Source organism: Hordeum vulgare, chromosome 4H (assembly GCF_904849725.1).
Source record: "Hordeum vulgare subsp. vulgare chromosome 4H, MorexV3_pseudomolecules_assembly, whole genome shotgun sequence".
Taxonomy (NCBI): Eukaryota; Viridiplantae; Streptophyta; class Magnoliopsida; order Poales; family Poaceae; genus Hordeum; species Hordeum vulgare.
In genome coordinates, this window is record NC_058521.1 from 45,979,018 (window position 1) to 46,004,108 (window position 25,091).

General features: G+C 55.0%; 1 protein-coding gene across 1 annotated transcript; it reads left to right on the plus strand.

The window, feature by feature from the left end:
- Positions 1 to 14,795: 14,795 nt before the first annotated feature.
- On the plus strand, positions 14,796 to 16,247 carry LOC123451155. The gene is made up of 2 exons (XM_045128160.1): positions 14,796 to 15,496; positions 15,732 to 16,247. The coding sequence occupies exons 1-2, from the start codon at positions 14,923 to 14,925 to the stop codon at positions 15,809 to 15,811; spliced, it is 654 nt and encodes a 217-aa protein (XP_044984095.1). The 5' UTR covers positions 14,796 to 14,922; the 3' UTR covers positions 15,812 to 16,247.
- The last annotated feature ends 8,844 nt before the right edge of the window (positions 16,248 to 25,091 follow it).

The following is a 25,091-nucleotide window of genomic DNA, read 5'->3' on the forward strand; positions in this document are numbered from 1 at the left end:
GACTACAAGAAGTCGCTCGAGTGTGCACAGGACAGCTGCCACCTGGCCGACGCCATGGTGATTGCTGAGGAGAAAAGGCAGATTGACCGGCTCGTGGCTCAGGCTACCGAGCAGCCGGCGATCACTACTATTCCATCCCAGTCGGCCGGCGAAGGCTCCTTCAAGACGGCTAAAGAAACCAAGCAGGTGCCACTCGACCCTGCGAACCCCAAGGAATGCGTCACCATCGGGGCTGGCCTCAGCCCTAAATAGGAAGGCGAGCTCGTCGACTTCCTCCGTGAGAATATGGACATCTTCGCATGGTCCCCCAAAGACATGCCTGGTGTTCCGAGGAAGTACGTCAAGCACGAACTTCATGTGCGACCGGATGCAACAATCGGAGAAGAGATTGCCCGGCTCCTTGCAGCCGGCTTCATCATGCAGGTTTTCCACCTGGACTGGTTGGCCAATCCAGTCTTGGTGCTGAAGAAGAACAAAACCTGGCGAATGTGTATCGACTACACAAGCCTGAATAAGGCATGCCCTAAGACCCTTTCGCCTTGCCCCGGATAGATCAAGTGACCGACTCCAAGGCCGGTTGCGAACTGCTGTCGTTTCTGGGTGCTTATTCAGGCTACCATCAAATCAAGCTGGATCCGGCTGATCGCATGAAGACCTCCTTCATCACGCCCTTCGGGGCCTATTGCTACACCACCATGACGTTCGGTCTGAAGAACGCTGGTGCGACATTCCAACGCTGCATGCAACAGTTCCTACTACCACAGATTGGCAGAAACATCCACGTCTATGTGGATGACATCGTCGTCAAGACCAAGCAGCACTTCAGCCTCCTCGATGAATTGCGGGAGACATTCGCCAACCTGCGCGAATACAAGATCTGGCTCAACCCGGAGAAGTGCGTCTTCGGGGTTCCAGGCGGAAGCTCTTAGGGTTCTTCGTGTCCGCTCGCGGCATTGAAGCGGACCCTGAGAAAATTAGCACCATCGAGCGGATGGTGAAGCCGGCTCGAATCCTAGATGTCCAGAAGTTCGTCGGCTGCCTGGCGTCCCTTAGCCGGTTTGTCAGCCGGCTCGGCGAGAAGGCCCTTCCACTCTATCAGCTCATGAAGAAGACAACCAAGTTGGAGTGGGACGACCAGGCGGATGAAGCCTTCCGTGACCTCAAGCGGGTCATCTCGAGCCTGCCAATCTTGGCAGCACCAGCTGAAAGGGAACCCATTCTCATATACATTGCCGTGACCACTCGCGTGGTTAGTGTAGTGCTGGTAGTTGAGCGCAAGGAGGAGGGAAAGGTATTGTTAGTGCAACGCCCGACCTACTACCTCAACAAGTTCTTGTCCACCTCTAATCACAACTACCCCCACTACCAGAAAATGTGTTATGGTGTTTACCTTGCCGCAAAGAAGTTGAAGCAATACTTCCAAGAGCATGCCATCACCATGGTGAGTAGTGCTCCACTTTCAGAAATCATGGGCAACCGTGACGCGACTGGCCGGATCGCCAAGTGGTCCATCTTCATGGCTGACCACGACATCCGCTACGAGCCTCGCACTGCCATTAAGTCTTAGGTGGTGGCCGACTTCCTTGTCGACTGGGCTGAAACCCAGTTTGAGCCGCCGCCTCCAGATTCCACTCATTGGCGGATGCACTTCGACGGCTCAAAGATGCGAACTGGTCTGGGAGCCGGCATTGTCTTGACGTCTCCAAAAGGAGACCAGCTCAAGTATGCTCTCCAGATTCACTTCGCCGCCTCCAACAACGTCGCCGAGTACGAAGCGCTCGCTCACGGCCTCCGGCTTGCCAAGGAGATTGGCATCCGGTGGCTCCTTTGCTTCGGCGACTCGGACCTTGTGGTGCAGCAAGTCTCTGGCGAATGGGATGCCACGGACGCCAACATGGTGAGCTACCGCTTCCTCATCCAGCAGCTCAGCTGCCCTTTCGAGGGTTGCGAGTTCCACCACATTCCCAGGGCGGACAACGAGGCGGCTGATACGTTGGCCAAGATTGGCTCTACAAGACAAGCAATTCCAGCCGACGTCTCCCTCGAGCAGCTGCACAAGCCGTCCATCAAGCCGTCTCCAGAGTCGGCATCAATTTTTGTGCCGGTTGATCACTTGGTGCAAGTGCCGTCTGCTACGCCAGCTACGCCGGCTACAGCTCCTGTGCCCACTACGGTAGCTCTGCTGACTCCAATTGCGGCACCAGCTACAACCGCTTCGCCGGCTACGACTACTTCGCCGGCTACAACAACAAATCCGGCTCCGCCAAGCCTCGAATCCTGTCGTCTCGACACCCAATGGGTGGACGTCATGGAGGTAGACGGCGAGCCGGCTGCCACGACGGCATCAGAGACAGAGAGTATCGAGCCTGCGACTGCTTCGTCAAGCGCGGGGGATGCAGAAGCCCCTGACACTCAGGTCGAGTCGGAGCCAACCCTTGTGTCGGCTCCGACATGGGCTCAACCCATCCTGGCTTTCCTTCTTCGCGGCGAGCTTCATCAAGAGGAGGCGGAGGCAAGGCAAATCGAGCGCCGATCTGCAGCCTACGCCATCATCAATCGCGAGCTGGTTCGGCGTAGCGTGACTAGCGTGTTCCAGCGCTCCGTCGAACCAGAAAAGGGATAGGAAATTCTCAGAGACATTCACCAGGGGGAGTGCGGGCATCATGCCGCCTCTAGAACCCTGGTGGCTAAGGCGTTCTGCCATGGATTCTACTGGCCCACGGCCCTCGAGGAGGCCGTGGACATGGTCAACAAATGCAAGGGCTGCCAACGCTTCGGCGCGTAGAGCCACATGCCACCTTCGGCCCTCAAAACCATCCCCTTGTCATGGCCTTTCACCGTCTGGGGGTTGCACATGGTGGGACCATTCAAGACCGCTCGAGGCAGCATGACTCATCTCTTGGTGGCCATCGATAAGTTTACCAAGTGGATCGAGGCTAGACCCATCAAGAAGCTTGACGGCCCCACAGCCGTCAAGTTCATCACGGACATCTCTGTCCGATACGGCGCCCCCCACAGCATGATCACCGACAACGGCATCAACTTCGCCAAGGGTGCTTTGGCACTCTACTGCTCCAAGGTAGGCATCTGACTCGCACACCCTAGTCCAACGGCCAGGTGGAGAGGGCCAACGGCCTAATCTTGGCCGGCATCAAGCCAAGACTGGTGGCACCACTCGTCAGATCAGCCGGCTGCTGGATTGAAGAGCTGCCGGCAGTACTGTGGAGCCTTCGCACCACGCCCAACCGGTCAACCGGCTTCATCCCATTCTTTCTGGTATATGGATCCGAGGCTATCATCCTTACGGATGTCGAGTTCGACTTGCCTCGGGTCACCCTATACACAGAAACAGAAGCAAAGGAGGCAAGAGAAGATGACGTCGATCTGCTCGAGGAGCCACATGACCTAGCCTTGAGCCGGACGACCATTTATCAACAGAAGCTGAGATACTACCACAGCAAGAAAATCAAGCCTCTATCTTTCACAGAGGGAGACTTGGTGCTCATAAGAATTCATCGAACAGCCGGCCAGCACAAGCTCTCATCCCCATGGGAGGGACCCTTCATCATCAGCAGGGCATTGCATAACAATGCGTACTACCTGATCGATGCCCAGAAGCCAAGGACGCGCAAGAGAGACGACTCCGGCCAAGAGACGGAATGTCCATGGAATGCTGCGTTGCTTCGCCCGTTCTATTGCTAAGAAGGCAAGTAACAAAAATGGAAAGAGCATGCACATATGTATCTTCCTCCCTCTTCGGGATTTCCAATGAATACAAATGGGTGTTTCAAGCCGATGCTTGAAGCATGCCTCTTTGGGGTTCATACTAGAGTCTTCACTCATTCTGTCAGTCCCTTGGTCCGGCTCCAACGGGCTCGGGGGCTTGCTAGCCGCCCGAACGATTACCTTAGTTGTAGAAGAACATATAGTGTACGCCGGGTCAAACCCTGGCCGTATCGTAACAACTACAGACCGGCTCCGGGCTGTCCGGCTAGCGAGGCGGCGCGAGGTAAGGCCTGCTGCGTGAAAAGTTCAAACTACAAAAAGGGTTGCCGACTCGGGTTGGTTTGATCCTTTTTTGCGATCTTATTCTAGCCGGCCTCTGCTGGCTTTCGTTTGAGTCTTTAAGTCTTGATGGCTTCGAAAAATCTAAGTCCAATATCCCCAAAGGTAGAAGCCTCGACCCAGCCACATACCAGCTCCCGGTTGTCGGGCTGGCGGGGTAGATGCTAGAGGGAGTAAAAGGGTTGGAGAAAAAGAAGTCAAGCAGGAATCAAAAGATGAAAACACAAAGCAGCACACATGGCATTACGACTTTAATGCAGAATTCATACATTCAAAAGCATTGGCCCACGGCCGAAGTTCATTACACCCCCAGTGGGTGGAACTGTTGGACTGACAATATGTTGCAGACAACCAAAACAAAAACAGGACCGGCTAAGGGGCGGCGGCCTCCTCCGTTGCCCCGGCTGTTGCTCTTGAAGTGGTGGCTTCACCATCACCGGCTACTCCCGAGGCGGTGGCGCCGTCTCCTCCACGAGAGCTTCCGACTCCGTCCTTGGCAGAGTCAGCATACGCCTCGCCGTTGGAGGCGGCGTCTTCCTCCTCATGGGCCGCCTCGTCGGAGCTGCCATTGGCGTCATACGACTAGAGATGGTGCAAGTCCTCACGGACCACATTGTCGTCTTCATCCCGCTCCAAGTTGAGCTCATCCCAGGCGGCGTACGAGGCGATGTCGCTGGCCCTCACACGCAGCTGCTCCTCCACGGCCTGCAGCTCCCCCTCCGAGTCGTCGTGCTACGCGACGACCTTGCCTAAGTCCAGGTTCCGGTACCAGGACTTGGCCAAGCGCAGGGCCATGTAGGCACCAACACGCGCGGCTGTGGCGTGCCACGCGTCAAGGCGATCGTCGCCAGCCGCAAGCCAACGGGAGAGCCGGCTCATCGACTCCGGCTCCACGGCGTCGGGCCATAGAGCCTTTATCATCGACGAGCCTGCGCTCTGAAGCCGCTCCACGGATTCGCCCAGGGCACGCAGGTGGGCTCTGAGGCCCACGCCAATCTCCTCCACGCTCCAACCGGTAGTGGCATTCACCTCCTTCCTGGCAACGCGACGCTCCTCGCGGCTGACCTCGACAACCGTTTGAGCCGCCTCCCATGTCTCAGGGAAGAGTCCTCGGATAGGGGAAGGGGTGCGAAGAAGAATAAGAGGAGGGAGCAACAAAGAAGAAAATTTCAAGACAAAGTAAAAGAAGACTTACGGTCGAAATGGGTGTCGGTCTCGTGGGCGTCCTCCAGGGCCTCGAGCTCCCGCACCTTGCTCGCTTGGCCTGCGCGGGAGACCTCCTCCTAAAGGACAGCGACCATCTCCAGCGCCTTGGCCAGCTGCGCCTGCTTCTGGATCAGGGCTTCCTCCTTCTTCTTCAGGGCAGCGTCCTTGAGCTTCATCTCCTCGAGATGAGCCGTCTTGAGACGCTCCGTGTCGGCAGCATAGGAATCGTCCTTCTCCTATAGGGTGGCACGTAGTTGCTCCTGTTCAGCCTGGCGGGCCGCCTCGAGCTCCTTCTTCCCCGTTTGGAGAAGAGCCAGCTTTTGCTGGAGCTGCTGGTCTGCTTCGTGCAAGGCGTCCCGCTCCGCCACGGTATCGCCCAGCCAGACCTGAAGATCGGCAACCTGGCCGTCAGCCGCCTGGTTCTGAGCCCGCAGCTATTATACGCCTGTACCTGGGCGTCGTAAAGGTCCTACGAGAAAATCAAAGAAGAAGCAAAATAAGATTCAGCCCGGTTAATTCATAAGCGGCCCGATTCTCGGGGGAGGGGGGGCTACACCTAGTGGGTGCGCACAAAAAAAAGCAAAGCAAGGGATAAGCTCAAAGAGATTCGGCCCAGCCAATGCTTGACCAGCCCGATTCTCGGGCGCTACACCCAGTGGGTGCGCTGGGACGCCCCCACTGATTCAAGAGAAGAAAAAAAATCAAAACCAAGACGAGGAAGACACAAAGGATAAAGCACTCACCCTGGTGCGCTCCTCCAGGCTCTCCAGATCGTTGTCTGCCACGCGGGCCGCCTGCTTCACCTTGTCCCGGCTGCTGGCAAACAACGACACCAGCTCCGGGATGCCACGAAGCACGGTTCCAGCGGGCAGCGTCTAGCGCTCGAGGTTGGCCGCCCGCCAAGCCTTCATAGGCCGGCTCCTGGAGCGGCCGGGCCACGGCTGGAGACGACGATGGTGCTGTTTCCAGGCGTCTGATTGGTAGCCGGCTCCATCGATGCCCCAGCCAGCGTCGTCTCCGCCGCGGGGGGTGGATTGGCCGCGTCCGGCACATCCATGGCCATCTCTGGCGCCTCCAGGTCCAGCTCCGGCGCATTGGCCGCCGCCTCGACCTCTGGCGTGTCGGGGATCACCTTGAGGTCCACTGGCGCAGAGGCGTCTGGCTCGGATGGTTTGGCTGCCTCGGCCCTCTGGGTACGCCTCGGGGCTGCCTCGCTAGCTGGCTCCTCCACACGAGCACGCGTGGAGGGGTCATGTCTAGCCTTTGTGCGCCTCTCCTTGGGCTTCTCAGCCCGGATGGGCTGAGATTGGACTGCGGCCATCTTCCTCGCCCCCTCCTCCCAGCAGCGGGCTCAGCTGCCGCCCAGCCGGCTCGCTCGGCAGCGGAGGCAGTATCTTCCTCTACATCCTCCGCCTCCCTGCAAAGTATCGCGTTGAGGAGCCTATCCCCGCGCAAAATAAAGCAAAAGGGAATGCCAAGGAACCCTTACCCCGCAACGATGGGCACCTGCCTCCTGCTGGCACCAGCACGACGCTTCTTAGCGCCGCCTGCTCGTCCTCTGGCTGGAGGTCCTGTCGCGACACGCTTGGGGCCAGCCTGAAAGCTGTGGCACCCTTGCCTTTCTTCTTGGCCGCCTCGCCAAGACCGACCGTCTCGGCCGCATGGCGGCGGCCCCACGTCAGGGGTTGGCTAGTTACCTCCTCCATCCCATCGCAGTCTTCCTCGAAGGCTGCATCAGATAAGGAGGGCAGTGTCTCGTCATCATCCGTCCAATCAACAATGGAGGGCTTCAGATGCTCACCAGGCGGCTCAGAGCCCTCCGACTCTAGCGCATCCTCTGAATCCTCGGAGGCGGCAGAGTGCAGCTCGATCATGCCCTCGTCCTCGATCTCCGAGGCATCGGACGTCACTATGTTGGCGGCAGGCGGGTTGAGCGCTTGCAAGTTCTCGAACAGCTGTGCAATTGAGTCGGCGGTCGGCTCAAAACGAAGATCGATTACTTCAAAGACGACAAGAACAACATCGATAAAAGTGCTTACCATCGGGGGCGGATGGGCCCTGTCGTAAGGGACTAGCCCCCACTCCCATTCTCCATTATCATCCAGGCGAGCGGTGGAGATCTGGTTCACACCTCGAGCCACCGCGCTGGCTGTGAAATTCTTGGTGGAGAGCCGGCAGGGATCATACCGGTTGCCCATCTGACAAACCAGATGGGGCCGCCTCTGCAGGGGCAGGATCCTGCGGGTGATCATGGTGGTAAGCAGGTCGCGGCCGAGGAGGTCGCGATTCTTCAGGCTATCAAGGTAGGCGCCGATCTGCGCCACCTCGGGAATTGGCCTCGGATATTTGGCCTGCCAGTTCAGCTTCGCCATCGGAGGCTCGATGGCAAAGGGAGGCATGTTGAGGGCGTCGTGTGCGGGGCTGGCGTTCTTCACATAGAAGAAGCCTTTCTGCCACCGCTTGATGGATTCTTGCAGTGGCAACTGGGGGAAGCCGGATTTCGACCGATGGTGCACCAATGCTGCTTCGCACGGCGTCATCGGGTGAGGGCCGTCGAGCTTCCCCAACTCGGCCTTGTCCATCTTCTTGGACTGCTGTTTGAGGAAGAACAAGCTCTACCAGAGGTCGAGGCGGGGCTCGATCCCCAGGAAGCCCTCGCACAAGACGACAAACGAAGCAAGTTGGAGAATGGCATTCGGCGCCAGGTGGTGTGGCTGCAAGCCGAAGAAAGTGAGAAAGTTGGAGAAGAAAGTACTCGCCCGAAGCCCGAAGCCTCTATAGAAGTGCTCGTCGAACACGACGATCTCTCCCTCCTGCGGCCTCGGGGCGGTCTCGGCCTCTGGAATCCGCACCGTCACGAGGGAGGCCGGAGGCAACATCCGGCGGTGACGAAGCGCCTCGATGTGGTCGTCGCAAATCTCGCTGCCGAGCCAAGCCCCGTTGGACTGGCTCTTCTTCGAGGAGGAGCCGCTCGCCATGGCCGCGGGCAACGGGTGCTTGAGGAGACTGGCGGTGACTGGTGGCGCGACGGTGACGGAGAGGATGAAGACGAAGACAGACGGTCTCTTTCTCTCTTGGCTCAGGGAGGAAGAGGGCGTTGATGCGGGGCGAGAGGGGGACGAATGGCCTCCTCGGTACCCCCGCGCCCCATTTAAACCCCACGGAGGATCATGGGGATGGGATCTGGTGCGCGCGAGACCCCACTAATCTCGTTTATTACCGGCGGTAACGCTTCTCGCGACCCAACTGTCGCAGAGTAAATCGGCAGAGGATCCTCCGCACGGCGGCCGAGGGGGCATCGTGGCGGGACCCAGGGCCCAGGCCCGTCACCTGCATAAACCATCATCACCTCAGGCCGGGCCTGGCGCATGGCGCGATTTACGCGGCCTACGACGAAACCGAGGCGTCGCTTGGAAGCCAGGCAGCTTCCGAGCCGGCGTTCCCTGCCACAGGCGGCGACAGGAATACAACAACAAACAATCAAGCCGGTGAGGCCACCCGCTCCAAAGCGGCGGGCCTCCCCAGCTTCGGGGACTATTGCCGGGGGGATAACCCCGGGGTAGGCTCAACGAGCCTGCTCCTTTGCTTTCAACCAAGAAGGAATAACAAAACAATTCTACAAAGCCCAAGTCCCCTGGCCGGCTAGGAAGCACCTGCCGGCTGGGGGGCGAGGCGGCCAACTCTCTGGCCGCCAGGAAGCACCGGCCGACTAGAGGCGAGACGGCTACCTCCTCCTGACCGCCTAGGCCAAGCCAGCCGACTAGGGGCGAGGCGGCCGTGTCCAGGCCGGCTAGTCAAGCAGGCTAGCCGGCTGGGGATCTCAAGTCACATCGGGCCGTAGGTCATGACAAGACCCTACAGTTAAAGGTGGCTACGCGTCAGCAAAGGTACTGGATCGGGGTGCACGACAGGTACCAGCGTCGGCGGCCACGCCGCTGACCTCCTCCGGCTCTGATCCATCACCCTGCACAGTGTCGGCCCGTCAAACTCCCACTCCATTACTGCACTCGGCGTGGGAACAGTGGAGACGGCCGTACTGTTTGCCCATGACGAAACTCGCTCGACGACGCCGGACGTACCACACGCGTCCTGCGTCAACCTTACGCGAGAACCTTATTGGCTAGTCGGCGGGTCCCACAGCCAGACGGGACCTCGCAGCCGGCGGCCCCCTCCAGCGACAAGACAAGACCCACGTGGGCCCCTGGCCAGCCGGCGAGGCTGCCAGCCGGGTCCCACTCTTGTACTTTTTATACATATTGTTGGTCGGTGGGTTCGTCTATAAAACCCCCCGGCCCCCTCCATGCAGAGGGTCGGTCAACTCAGGACACACACCAACCACATAGGAGAGGCAGACGCGAGCCGGTAGCTCCTTCTTCCTCCTCCGCAATACAGCTCCGGGAGCATTTTGTAGTCCTATTCATACACCATACACTCCGGCAGGATTATGGGTGTTATCTCTACGGAGAGCTCTGAACCTGGGTACATCGTGCGTTCCATGCTTGTACCAACCTCGTTCCCAGCGTCATTCGGTGCCACTTCAGTTCCCACCATCTCTAGCCTACACATAGCTTATGTTGTGAGTAAACACCGATATAAGGACCTAGCCATAATTTTGTTTTCTTAAGGGCCCTTGATGCAGTGTTGTGCTGTTGTAACAGTTTTGCAGTGAAAGAAAGAGTCTCTGCAATACGAAACCCATTTTGAAGAAGAGATCATGTACTATAAAACTATAGCATTGCTAACCACAGAGTTGATTGGGATCAGGCATCCATCAGAGAACAGGTGCCTAATCTGACATTGTTGTAGTCGCCCCAACATAATTTGCCACATGCATTCTGACATGATTACCGCCTCCATCATTTCTTTTGCATAGTCACAACCTATTTCCCTAAAAAAAACGAGATGTAGTATACGTAAACTCTAGAATATTCCAGCATTATTCGAGGCGCTATCAAGATAACAATGATCAAGAACATAATCTATTGGCAAGTAGACCTACCGTTTGTGGGACACTTGTATAACCTCAATTATCAGGTGCCGGTAGGCCCCAACGGCCGCGAGCTTATTATACACACCTTACAGCTTGCCCAATGCCCATGGCTCGATTAACATATTCACATTAGGTTAGCTAAGCTACTTGCAACTTGCCAACGAACTGGAAGTATATATGTTGGCCAGTAACTTGACGCGAAAGGCTCACCAGAATGTTCCTTGTGGATCAAACCAAATCCATGCCCGCGGTACCCACGCTAACCCTGGAGTTAATCATATGTGTCGAATAAAACTGAAGATAGCTAGACAGAATTGGCCAAGACAACGCGCTTAGTTTTGGTGGCACATTTGGCCAAGAGGAAACTATAAATCTGTTCACATTTGCTACCAGTGCCAACCGACAGATTACCACGACTGATCTGTAGCAAATTAAGGTGTCCGAAAGCAAATGTCGTTTGTACGTTGTGCTTGTCCAAATACCAATCAAGTACGTAGCCACACAGTAATGTCTACGTCGCAACTACCTCCGTCTGGACCATGCAAAAAAAGAAAAACACCTCCGTCTGGAGTGATTATTTGAAAACGTACCCCCAGCGTTGCCCACGCTCACACGACTTGGCCGGGGCGAAACCCTAGCCACCGGGGGCCTTCCTTCCTTTCCTTCCTCCCTTCACAGTCATCGGAGCACGTCGCCGGCCTATAGCTCGAGGGCCAAAGGTAGTGGCGGGGGACTCCCTCTCTCCCGCGGCATGGGGGTGGTGCGGAGCCCCGCGGCGTGAGGAGGCGCAGCCGATATGGTCATGGCGGCATGGCAGGCATCCCTGCCTTGACCGGCAGTGGTGCGATGGTCGGTTCTGCCTCAGGCAACGATGGTTACTAGCCTGATGGCCGACCTTGTCTCGGACAACGGTGTTGGCTACATTTGGCGGCGACGGGCAATCTGACGTCGGTTCAGCGGCGGCGGCATGGAGGACCTAGTGGACGAGTCAACGTTATGCATGGTCTGGCCTTCTGTCAGATCTGAGCTTACCAGCGCAGCATGCTCGCTGCGTGGCAGGTCAGATCGGTGGTGACCCGAGTATATGATGATAGATGGAGATTCGTTGAGAGGATCCAGATGAAAACCTAGTTCTCGGCTTATTGCCAAGACCGACGGTGGTGGCACTCTTTTGTTACCTTCTTGAAGCCATTACCATGGAGAAGCTCTAAACCTTTGTTCGCTACCTTCAGGGAAACCTTAGATCAGTCGATCGGATGATGGAGACGCTCTCATGTCGTTACCCCCTAGTGGGCATCATTCTTGAAGGTCTGCATAGGATTAAGGGACCCGTGGATCGTTTCTATAGTGCGGTGGAGTGGCGGTTCCTGTGACACATCGACGACGTGGAATCTCAACGATGTGGTGGTGCAGGGTCTCAGCAACGGATACATGATGATGGACGCGCGTAGGATAGCGGCGTTGTATGATATTGTGGTGGCGTCGATGGCAGGCGTGACAAAGTGATGCATTAGTACCCGCTCTGAAAATGAGTCGGTGGAAGACGATGATGACCGTCCATGCAATGTGCGCATGCGGTGCCCGCTGTGAGTGCACCGGACCGATGTGTGACTCAGACCCAACAAAAGCTTGATTAGGGTCTCCGACTCTATATGTTTGTTTTGGTATGAGGACTAGGAATGTAGTCTAGACAATTTATACTCCTTCATCAAATTGATAGAAATAGTGATAAACGTCGTCATGATGCAGATGTCAGCGGTCATCCTTCTTTTTCTGAATTCTTTTTACCTCCGTCCATGTTTATTAGCATCCATGTATTCTGGGTTAAATTTTGACTATAAATTTGATTTACAAAATATAAGTGATATGTCAAATTTTATATACTGGAGTCGTATACAAGGAAGGTTTCCATAGTACATTTTTTCTAAATGTAACTCATATTTTTATTACACGACTGTACAGTCAAACTTTTTCTCAAAATATAAGGAGGCGTAATAAACGCGAACGAAGGGAGTGCAAGCCTACAATGCTACATTGCCGTTAGCTTACCCGGAACTGACGACCAGCTTCAAAAAACTTTGAATCTCAGATCGGTGGACGCTCCTACTTTAGACAAACATGATCGAGTTAATTAAGCACTAGTTAACACAGACGCAGTGCCCAAGAAAGTAGCAGTATGACCAGTAAAGCAATGAGCAAAAATAGGCTTTTGATAAAGGAGGCTTCTCCAGGCACCTGAGTTGGATTCATGCTGTCCTGTTTCGAGCAACTCGCAAAGCCTCTCTCCGCTCCATTTCGGCCTCCCGCTTTACAGTGCAGCTTGAGCCAAATTTGCCGAGTTGACAGGGAGCACGAAGAAAAGCCATCCATTTAGGCCGCCGTACCGCCGCCTGTGAATGAATTATGCTGCTGCACTGCACTGCACTGGAGTTGTTTAAGCAGGACGTGCCTGTCAGTAGCAAATCTAGCCAGGGTTGCAGCCACTAATTAAGCAGCGCCCCATGCGAGGCACGAGATCATGACTAGTTGGAGTTGTTTATGTTCTTATTATTGCTTGGAGCCATTGATTTGGCCAGCGGTGCCACCTTGTAGGTCGCCTTCCTTCCAAACTAAAACATGGAATTGTTCTTGCTTTCAGACATAGCTAACATGTCCAGTAGGCTGTTCACAATTATTCTTCTAGATCTCTATGTATGGACGCTTGATGCTTGAACAATACGCATGGAGTTATTTTTATAAAAATTGTAATCAAGAATTAAGAATTTCTGGAAAATCCACGTGTACATGTGGATTTACTTATTTATTTTTTAAGGAAAAAACTTTCAATCTATCCCAACTGTCCCGTAGTACAAAGAACATCAAAAGGAAAAGAAATACATTCATCGTGCTAAGGTCGCACATGATCAATGCACCAGACAACAACAAGGTCGCACATGATCGATGCACCAGACAACAACCACTGCCGACAAAGAGAACTGTAGATTCAAAATCGAACATCCAAACACGCGAACACACATGAACAACGAACAAATCCAAGTGGACCATCGAAGACAAAATGACGATTGAATACCACGAGATTTGTCGGAAAAAAACTTCACATGCCTCCCCGACCACGCTAGAAGCACCGTCAAAGGGGGGCGGGGGTAGCTCGGCGGGAGAACCACATTTCATCCTCGGGGAGCCGCTGCCACCCCCAATATTAGTTGTTGAGCTAATGTGCAGACTTGGAGTCTATATATTGCCTGCATTCATTTTATGAGATCTACTTGTCAATGAGACATCATTTTTCTCCAATATCCATGCCATCCTCACTTGAGGTGGGAGATCACGTGAAATTTCCTCTGCGCCACTCAATTATGGAGCGCGCTTCAAAAGTTCACATTCAGGCGCAAAATATGGGGCCTCATCAAGGAATTTCTGTAAAAACTACCAATATAAAACTCAGCCGGGTATAAATTAGTGGTGCAAACAATTTTCATAAGGTACCTTGAATCAGAAGGCGGTGGATGCTCCTTTCCTTCAACCTCTGGGCGTCCGTGGGTTCCCCTAGCCTTCTACGATTGCTGTGGCGGCCGGAGGATGAGGGAGCACCAGATTTGAGCATCTGTGTTTGTGGTGGAGGTAGAAATAGTTGTAGAGTTTTTGTTCACTCAAAAGTGGCGAAACGATGGTGACATCGTCGGCTTGGAATAAATTATCCATGTTTCATCCTCGTACCATTGGTGCTTTGTACCGTCGGAAGGCGTGTGAAGAAAGTGGCTCTCAGCGGCACTCATCGAACGGCGATGCTTAATTGTCAAGATGGTTTTATGGGCTCTGGGGCACCTCAAATTCGTCCGAGGGGACATAATCGTTGGAGCCCTTGCGTAAATTCTTATTGTCTCCTCGAAATGGTGAGGTTAAGTCTTCTCATGAGGTGTACACTTTTGGTGTCAAGTGCTTCAAATCGATTCGAATGTTGAGGGACGACAGCTACGACTCTAGGACGATGTTCTATCGAAGCACGTGCATGACGACTGTCCGACGGTCATCGACAAGGTCCGGCAACAACGGCGCGTCATTGGCTCGTTTCACGAGGGTAGCGGTCGTTCGATGGTTTTTGGGATATGGATGTAATTTTTATCATATTTGAGATGCTTCATAGTCTTTGTGAACCTTTCCTCGATCCAAATTACTAGTGTTAATATATTTCTTTTGCGATGAACTAGTCGTTAATATTAATAATATTAAATGTATATAGAACTAAAATACATTTAAATATATTCATTTTTTTCTACCAGTATTTCCAGACAGAGAGATTCAAATCAATTTCGTAAAAAGAAAAGAACTGCCAATGGAAAAGATATTTACAGCATGGATACGGCGAGTGAGTGACTAGACCGGACACATCACGCGGCCACATGTGACATGCGCATCCCCCATGGCACACACGGCCAAAGACTCATACCACGATACAGCCACGGAAGCGGGGCCCACATGGCAACAACCCATACCCCCCTAATTAACGCAGCTGTACTTATAGGCCCACACTCCTCTCCCACCCACAACACAACCATCCAGCAAAGCAACAGAGAGAGACAGCGGAAGACGCGGAGCCAGCCACCGCGTGAGAACAGCGAGCGAGCAGGCCAGCGAGCTCAACGACCGCCGCCACCGCCACGATGTGGAGCTCCGACTCCAACCGCGACCAGTCCGCGTCGACGACGGCGGCCACCTCCTCCCTGTCCTCCTCCTCAAGCTCCCTGCAGCCGCAGACGCCCCCGCCCCCCCGCCGCCGACGCAGCCGTAACCGCCGCCGCGCCCACCGCCGGGCCAAGAACGGCCCGGAGGCGGAGGTAGAGGAGGCGGAGGCCGAGGAGGTGTGGTGCGGCGCGCAGTGGGAGGCGGCGTGGCCGCGGAGGGCGCGGCCGGTGGTGCTGGCCGGGGAGGACGGCCCGCCGGACGGCGCCGGACCGGGCGCGGGGGACTCCGGCGTGGGGCGCGCCAGGAGCCTGACGGACGACGACCTGGAGGAGCTCAAGGGGTGCGTGGATCTGGGGTTCGGCTTCAGCTACAACGAGATCCCGGAGCTGTGCGGCACCCTGCCCGCGCTCGAGCTCTGCTACTCCATGAGCCAGCGGTTCCTGGACGAGCACCAGCCGTCGTCCAAGGCCGAGGACTTGGCCCCGGAGCCGCCGGCGGTCGTGCCTCCTTCGCCGGTCCAGCCCATCCCCAACTGGAAGATTTCCTGTCCCGGTAAGCTCAGATTCCCCGGCCTATGTCTCTTGCTGTTGCTTGGTTGGATCTTGCTTTCCAATGAAAAATTAAGTCTGTTCGTTCAACATCGATTTCTTGATTCATCTTAAGTCTCTAGAATGGCCAGCTCATGATTGGATCACTTTACGCACTGTGATTTTAGCTTCATGTTTGGATTGGATTGTCATCGAGCATTTGAACTCAAGCGTTCTTCTCTCTTGATGTGTTGTTGCAGGCGACAGCCCGGATGAGGTGAAGGCGAGGCTCAAGTACTGGGCGCAGGCGGTGGCGTGCACCGTCAAGCTCTGCAGCTGATCAACCGCGTCATCAAATCAATCCCGCGGACGCAGGAAGACGAAGCCAACTCATACTCGCAACAAGGCGGCAACCCAATTCAGTTCAGGCGACCAATGTGCACGAGAGCACGCCATCTGCCGGAATCGCATGGAAATCACATTACATTGCATCATCGCCGTCATCATCACGATCAGCAGAACGAAGGGTGCACGCATCATATTGGATGGCAGGACGCGATGAATCGAAGAGGATGCGAGAGAGGATGATTTCATCGGCCGGCCATTTCCAAAGCTGCACTCACACATTACTATGAATCACTGAATTCCCGTTCGAAAGAAAAGTCACTACGAATCCTTGATCCAAAACCGTGGCTAATTCATTCATGTAAACACACAATGTTGTAGTACTACTATTCTCAATTCATTGGAAATAATAATAATCGGTCTCGTGCTGAGCTGTGCCTTGTTTTCTTTTCTTTTCTTTTTGTGTCTCTACTCGGACATCCTGCCGTGTGCCAGCTACGTTGCTTGATTAGGTGGGAAGCGGGACGAAATCAACTGACCAAATCAACCGCTAGGTGTTAAAATAACGCTGTACTCTGTTCCTAATCATCACGCGATTGTTGTTTTATTAAGTGTGAAAGCGCCGAAGATCGTCGCTCGGGTTCTGACCTGAGATCTGCAGGGTGCGGCTTGCGAAGTTGTGCTGTGGCTACATGGCTGGTCAGAAAACATATGTGCATGTGCATCTGGAAATTCTGCAGCTAGATTCCTACTACTGCTACTAGTCTGTTCAGATCTTGGCAGGGTGTTTTGTCCGTTTGTTCGGACTTCAAGACGGGTGGACAAGTATGGTTTGAACACTTCTTGCTAGGTTCCAGCATATTCCAGAGCATTCGCCAGCCGTTTCACCGTAGAACGGGTTTAATTTTCGAAAGATTCTCTTTCAAGGTGTCAAGATCATCTTTGTTAAGATCACCTCCAACGCTGACTAGCAAATAGCACCCCGCATACGTTCACGCACAAGACTAGTCCATGTCCATCCGTATGGACACTTGTCTGGGAACCGGCAATCCAACATTACTCGCATACAGTTTAAAATAAACGGACAAATTACATGGAAGCCGAATCTATTTTTTGTTCAAATTAGACTAAAACATTTATATTTTAAACATATTTTAGCTAAATTATATCGGACTAGGCTGAACCTAGTGTAATGCCTGTCCCGACGAATCTACACTCCCACGACATGTTTTTTTCATGTCTCGCAGCCCGTTCGTCAAATGTCAAGGACGCAAAAAGCAACTTCAACGGGGCGACCAATTTCATCTTGGTTGTCTGTTTAGATCTATGCGGATAAAAGTGATGGCTCAACGTGCGGATCCATTATCAAAATGCGTACGCTTCGCGTCTGCGCCGATCCATCTTAGGTCCAAATTTGGAGCTGAAATGCATCGACGCGGATGCTAAGCGGACGCGTGCGCCCTCTCGGTGTCCGCTCCATTCACACCCGTCGGCCGTCAAACTACCCACGATCAACTTAATTAATGACGACCGCCCTTCGGAGGACCACGTGTCAGCGACCGCGGTCGGCCTTTTCTAATCCGAGCATGTGGTGGGGTTCGACCTCATGTGCTTCCAGATCCCCGTCCCCATCTCGCCACCTCTTTGCTCCCTCGTCGGCGACCAAACCCTAGCCAGCACCCATGGCCGGCTTCACCACCCAAAGGAAGGGCAAGTCTCCCGCCCGTCCATCCTCGAGCACTCCCCCTGTCAGCGTCTTCCCGCCGGCCTCGCCAGCGGATCAACGTCCCGATGCACCAAGCATAGTGGCACTCGGAGCACCGCATCCTGCTGCCGTACCCGGACGTGACCCTCCTGCACGACTGGCATTTGGATCCGGAGAGGATCCCGATGCCGACCGTGCCATGGTCAGCAGAGGCGCACGCGGAGGAGCTGAGTCGCCGGTGGCAACAATTGACGCCGGAGCAGCGGCTCAACCCTATCTACGCGGTCGACTCTCTCAACTGGGAGGTCTGGTTCGCGCTCGAGCACGAGGAGCAGCGCCGGTGCGACGTGCTGCCAGGCCCTCCGTCGCCCCCGCCTGTCGTTCGCGATGTGGACCAAGAGGCGGAGGCCGCCTACCAGGCGGCGCTGGCACCCGCACTCTGCGAGAGCGAGGAGGAAGAGCGGCGCAAGGCCGAGAAGGAGGACGCGAAGTGCGAGGCGTGGTTCACGGAGGCCATCACGCTGTCCGCCGGAGACTGCGTCATGCCCCCTCCGCTGAAGACCGAGCCCGAGCCCACAAAGCCGCAGCCGGAGGTCTACTAGTGGACCGGATGCCTCCGTGAGCGGGTCACCGCGCCACCCATCTGGTTGGGCGCGACACCGCAACAGGAGGCCACCTACCTCCAGCAATGGAGGGCGCGGAGCCTGGCGGAGGAGCGCGCCGACACCCAGCGGGAAATGGAGCTGGAGCGCCGACTGGAGCGGGAAGAGGAGGAGGAATGGCTGGCTAGGCTGGAGGAGGAGCGCGCCCGTGCTGCGCTACCGCCGCCAGAAGAACAACCCGCATGGGTGGGACAAACGACAGATGCACAAGCAGCGGTGGCACAACCCGCCTCCCGACATCAACGTCGTTTGGAACATGACGTTCCCCTGGGCCGGCCCTGCGCCGACGCTGATCGAGCTCACCGGCCCCGACGTCGACAACGAGGACGCCTAGGGCAGCGGGTTGTCTCATAGTTTAGGTTTTTTTAATATTTAAATAATTTAATGGGGACGCGTGGACTCTCGCCGGCCTTCGTGGGCTCCTTTAATGTTTAATTAATGTTTTTTTAAATTTTCGGAAATGTTTGCATAGTTTTTTCACACGTCGTCAAAATGGGTCAGGCCAGCGTTAGGCACATGCGCCGGCCCAAACGCGAAAGCGAACGTTGGTGTCCGTCGGGCTGACCCAAACGGATAAAAAGCGGACAAAAGCGCCGTACGTTTGGGTCGGCCGGTTGGAGTTGCTCTTAAGGTATATGTTTGAGCAAAACAATAACATTGGCCTTCCCTATGTTTGATGATAGTGCTGATCGGAATGGCATAGGAGGGATTTGCTTCAGCCGGAGTGGAAGGATGTTCGCTTATTTCTCCACCGGTAGAGCGCGGTTCCACGAACGTTGACGGTGGATGGGGTGGACGCGGGGCGCAGTGATGCAGGATGCAGCGTCCTCCCGTCGTGTCTGATGAGACGATGCAGATGTCCATGCTAGGCTCCACCCGCGTAGGTTTCCAGTCGGACAGTCTCCAACTGGACTGGTTCCAACCGGACAAGTCTCCAACCGGCAGGCTACAGCCAGACAGGCTGCAGCCGGACGGGCTGCAGCCGACGGGCTCTAGCCGGCAGGCTGCAGTCGGACGGGTTCTAGTCGGCAGTCTCCAGCTGGACAAGTTCCAGCCTGACGGGTTCTAGCCGGATGGTTTCCGAGTAGACAGTCTCCAACCGGACGGGTTCTAGTCGGCAGCCAGCAGGCTCCAGCCGGCCAGCTGCAGTCGGCAGCCGGCAGCCAGCAGTCTGCAGCGAGCGGTCTGCAGCCAGCAGTGCGCAGCCGACAGCCGACAGCCGAACGTCTTTTGTCTTTGTTGATTCGCGGGGTATGGGGTATCAGGGACAACTCCCCGATGTTTTTGTAAACGTTGTATCGTCTTCTTTAGCCTACCCGGGGTTATTCCCCCCACAGTAGCCTCCGAGCCTCCGTGGGACTCGAAGAGTCGGGCGGAGGCTGTTAGTTGTTGTCGTAGAAAATGAGGATGTCGAAATACGGCCAGGTGCAGACAAGGAGTCCGTCAGCTCTTGTGCGCGAAGCGCTGCCGGGCGCGTGATAACCCACAAGTATAGGGGATCGCAACAGTTTTCAAGGGTAGAGTATTCAACACAAATTTATTGATTGAGTCAAGGGGAAGCCAAAGAATATTCTCAACTATTAGGAGTTGAGTTGTCAATTCAACCACACCTGAAAGATTTAGCATCTGCAGCAAAGTATCAGTAGCAGAGTAGTGTGATAGCAGCAGTAGCAACAGTAACCAGTAGCAACAAAGTGACAGCAGTAGCATCAAAGTAACAGCAGTAGCAAGAGAGTAACAGTAGCAACAGTGACAACAGTAGCGGCAAAGTAACGTAGCAAGGACCAGTAGTAAAAGACTCGTAGGCATTGGATCAGTGATGGATGATTATGTCGGATGCTATTCATCATGCAATAGTTATAACACGGAGAGATAAGTAACTAGCTCCAGTTCGTCAATGTAATGTAGGCATGTATTCCGTATGTAGTCATACGTGCTTAGGGAAAAGAACTTGCATGACATCTATTGTCCATCCCTCCCGTGGCAGCGGGGTCCTAATGGAAACTACGGGATATTAAGGTTCTCCTTTTAATAAAGAACAGAACCAACGCATTAACACTTGGTGAATACATGAACTCCTCATACTATGGTCATCTCCGGGAGTGGTTCCGGCTATTGTCACTCCGGGGTTGCCGGGTCATAACACATAGTAGGTAACTACAACTTGCAAGATAGGATCAAGAACACACATATATTGGCGACAACATAATAGGTTCAGATATGAAATCATGGCACTCGGGCCCTAGTGACAAGCATTAAGCATGGCAAAGTAGTAGCAACATCAATCTCAGAACATAGTGGATACTAGGGATCAATCCCCGTCAAAACTAACTAGATTACATGATAGATCTCATCCAACCCATCACCGTCCAGCAAGCCTACGATGAGATTACTCACAAACGGTGAAGAGCATCATGGAATTGGCGATGAAGGAAGGTTGATGACGATGGTGACGATTTCCCTCTCCGGGGCCCAAAACGGACTCCAGATCTGCCCTCCAGATGAAGAACAGGAGGTGGCGGCGCCTCCGTATCGTAAAACGCGATGAACTCTTCTCCTTGATTTTTTTCTGGGTGAGACGGACTAAATAGAGCTGAGATTGGAGGCGGTGGAGCGTTGTGGGCCCCACAAGCCTGCCAGGCGCGGCCAGGGGGGGGGGGCGCCTGGTGGGCTTGTGGGATCCACGCTCCACTTCCTGCACTAATTCTTGTGCCAATATTTTTTATATAGTCCACAAAAATTCTCCGTAAATTTTCAGGTCATTCCGAGAACTTTTATTTTTGTGCAAAAACAACACCATGGCAATTGTGCTGAAAACAGCGTTAGTCCGGGTTAGTTTCATTCAAATCATGCAAATTAGTGTCCAAAACAAGGGCAAAAGAGTTTGGAAAAGTAGATACGACGGAGACGTATCAGCGCGGACGCACAGTCCGCCTGTTCCTTGCGCGTGGGGCACTGCCGTGTGCGGACGAGGATCATTCGGCTCTTGTGCACGAAGCACCGCCGTGTGTGGACGCGGAGTCCGCTGGCTCTTGTGCGCGGGGCACTGCCAAGAACGGACGCGTAGTCCGGCGGCTCTTGTGCGCGAAGCGCTGCCGTGCGTGGATGTGGAGTCCACTTGCTCTTGTGCGCGGGGCACTGCCAAGCGCGGACGCGGAGTCTGACGGCTCGTGCGCACGAAGCGCTGCCGTGCATGGACGCGGAGTCCACTGGCTCTTGTGTGCAGGGAACTCCCATGTGCGGACACGGAGTACGGTGGCTCTTGCGCGCGGAGCATTGCCGTGCGCGGACGCGGAGTCCACTGGCTCTTGTGCGCGGGGCACTGCCATGCACGGACGCGGAGTCCGGTGGCTCTTGCGGGCGAAGCGCTGCCATGCGTGGACGTGGAGTGCACTAGCTCTTGTGCGCGGGGCACTGCCATGTGCGGATACGGAGTCCGAAGGCTCTTGTGTGCTGAGCGCTCCCGTTGTTGTGGCTGAGGTTGCCGATGGCGGCCGGCTATGGGCTGCAGCGAGCAACGGCTTTCTTCTAGTGGGGGCCCGCCAGCCCACCCACTCGGTGTAGCATGCGAGATTCGGGTCGGCTGCACGACTGCGTGGCAGCCGGGCCATATCTTCGTCCTGTGATTTTTTCTTGTGCCCTCTTCTGAGGCTGACATGGCTTTCTTCCATCGAGGCCACGACGATGCACCCACTGGGTGTAGCCTCCGAGCCTTCGGGCGACTCAAAGAGTCGTGCGGAGGTTTCTTGCTGTTTATGTAGCAAAAAGGCTGCCGATGGTGGCCGGCTGCGGGCTACAGCCGGCGTAGCTTTCTTCCAGTGGGGGTGCGCTAGCGCACCCACTAGGTGTAACCTCTGAGCCTCCGGGTGAGTTGAAGAGTCGTGCACACGCTTCTTAATGTTGGTGTAGCAAAAAGGTTGCTGATGGTGACCGACTGCGGGCTGCTGCCGGCGTAGCTTTCTTCCAGTGGGGGCGCGCCAGCGCACCCACTGGGTGTAGCCTCCGAGCCTCCGGGCGACTCGAAGAGTCGCGCAACGGCTTCTTGATGTTGGTGTAGCAAAAAGGTTGTCGATGGCGACCGGCTGCGGGCTGCTGCCGGCGTAGCTTTCCTCTCGTGGGTGCGCGCGCTGCGGGTTGCTGCGGGCTGCTGGCGCGCACCCACTGGGTGTAGCCTCCGAGCCTCCAGGCGATTCAAAGAGTCGTGCGAAGGATTCTTTCCATTGATGTAGCAAAAAGGTTGCCGATGGCGACCGGCTACAGGTTGTAGCCGGCGTAGGTGTCTTTTAGTAAGAGTGCTCCAGCCGGACACGTCTCCAACCGACAGGTGACAGCCTGCAGTTGGACTGGTTCTAGCCAGACGGGTCTAGTCAGCACCCAGCAGCCGATAGCTGGACAAGTTCCAGTCGGACAGGTCTCCAGCCGGAAGCTGACAGTCTGCAGCCGGAAGCCGACAGTCTGCAGCCGACAGTATGAATCCGGCAGTCTGTAGCCAATACCCGGCATGCGATAGGGGCTTGCCGCGAAGATGATCGTGCAAGAGACAAAGTTAGTCAATGCAGATTTATCAAATATTTAACTTTGGCCGTGCAAGTTTTATGCGGGTGGAATGTCGACTCGGTGTCGTGTGAGCCCTTTGGGTCATTTTGTGCCCCCTCGGCTCTTTGCCTTTTCCTCTTGCTAGCCAGACATCCACGATACGGTTTGTAGCTGAGACAAAGAGTGGGCCACAAAGGGGAGCACACCGTACTCTCACTCGGGAGCTGGCTCGACCGGGTTGAAATTTCACGAAGGAAATGGCTGGTTCGCGCAAGCCGTTTTCTCCCCGGACGTTGTTCGCGAGGTGACCTCCAGCCTTTTCTCTTGCTAACCAGAGAGCCACAATACGGTTTGTAGCTGAGATGAAGAGTGGTTCTTTGGTACCGTAGACACTACTAGATGCGTCTACGGGGAGGAACGAACCGGGCGAAACAACCAGCACCCAGGCCGAGACTAGCTGGCGCTAGGTGAGTAGCAAGGTAGCTGAAAATGAAAGCGGTGATGGCCCCCGAGTGTTGCTCGGGGTATTTGCTTTTGCGCGTGGTGCGAGGATGCACGGACGGGAGTTCACATTGCTTTCGTGCAAACAAGGCAGTTGTTGTCGATGGCAGCCGATGCAGCTTTCTACGAGCGGAGTGCGCCGACGCGTCCACTGGGAGTGGCCGCCGAACCTTCGGCGATCGATGGTTGTATCAGCCGGCCGGGCCCGACGGCGAAACGACGAAGCGGATGGGCGACCGGGCCGGCCCGGTGTCGGAGTTGGCGGACGGACTGGCGAGTCAGCGACGTGGACGGGCCAACCAACCAAGCAGTGACGCTGGCGGGCAGGCGCTAGTGGCCCCTCTTTTTCTTTCTTGCCAGATGCATTTTCTTGTCTTCTCTCGATCAACTTTTTTTGCATGCCGGACACTTTATCTTTTGTGCAGCCAGCCCACCCAGGCTGCAGCCTACTTGGGCAGCCGGCTGCAGCACGCAACCATGCACTTGTGTAGGAGCTGACAGTGAGACGGAGACGGTACGGAGGTGGGGCAATACGGAGCAGCAGCCGGCCCGGGCGACGCGGAGGCACGTGGGGCCGGTGGGGAGGCATTGGCCACGGAGGCGCAGCCTCGCGCGGGGCGCCGACGATGCGGTCGAGCACCAGCGGCACGACGCGCGGGGCAACGAAGGTGGAGCAGCAAGCGGCGAGCTCATAAGAGGGAGTGGTTGCGCGTCGCATGCACGGGCCAGCCGACGCCAGGGCGCGCGGAGGGGGGGCCCGACCACGGAGCGGCATGCGGAGCTCGACGTGGGCGGAGGCACGAGCAGGCCAGCCGGCGCCGGGGCGCATGGAGGAGGGGGCCCGCCACGGAGCGACACGCGGAGCTCGGCGTGGGCGGAGGCACGAGCAGGCCAGCCGACGCCTTGGAAGCTGGCTGGGGTAGGCGGCTCTTGATAACCCACAAGTATAGGGGATCGCAACAGTTTTCGAGGGTAGAGTATTCAACCCAAATTTATTGATTCGACACAAGGGGAAGCCAAAGAATATTCTCAAGTATTAGCAGTTGAGTTGTCAATTGAACCACACCTGAAAGATTTAGTATCTGCAGCAAAGTAGTATGATAGCAACAGTAGCAACGGTAACCAGTAGCAGCAAAGTAACGACAGTAGTAACAGAGTAACAGTAGCAACAACGACAGTAGTAGCGACAAAGTAACAGTAGCAGAAGTGACAGCAATAGCGGCAAAGTAATGTAGCAAGGACCAGTAGGAAAAGAATCGTAGGCAATGGATCGGTGATGGATAATTATGCCGGATGCTATTCATCCTGCAACAGTTATAGCACAGAGAGATATGTAACGAACTCCAGTTCATCAATATAATGTAGGCATCTATTCCGTATGTAGTCATACGTGCTTAGGGAAAAGAACTTGCATGAGATCTATTGTCCATCCCTCCCGTGGCAGCGGGGTCCTAATGGAAACTACGGGATATTAAGGTTCTCCTTTTAATAAAGAACCGGACCAACGCATTAACACTTAGTGAATACATGAACTCCTCATACTATGGTCATCTCCGGGAGTGGTTTCGGCTATTGTCACTCTGGGGTTGCCGGGTCATAACACATAGTAGGTAACTACAACTTGCAAGATAGGATCAAGAACACACGTATATTGGCGACAACATAATAGGTTCAGATCTCAAATCATGGCACTCGGGACCTAGTGACAAGCATTAAGCATGGCAAAGTAGTAGAAACATCAATATCAGAACATAGTGGAAACTAGGGATCAATCCCCGTCAAAACTAAATCGATTACATGATAGATCTCATCCAACCCATCACCGTCCAGCAAGCCTACGATGAGATTACTCACGAACAGTAAAGAACATC

Bases quoted from the DNA above. Each gene is read 5' to 3' on its own strand.
- LOC123451155 (XM_045128160.1), top strand. From the start codon at position 14,923: ATGTGGAGCTCCGACTCCAACCGCGACCAGTCCGCGTCGACGACGGCG. The intron at 15,497-15,731 runs GTAAGCTCAGAT...GTGTTGTTGCAG, and splicing joins CTGGAAGATTTCCTGTCCCG to GCGACAGCCCGGATGAGGTG.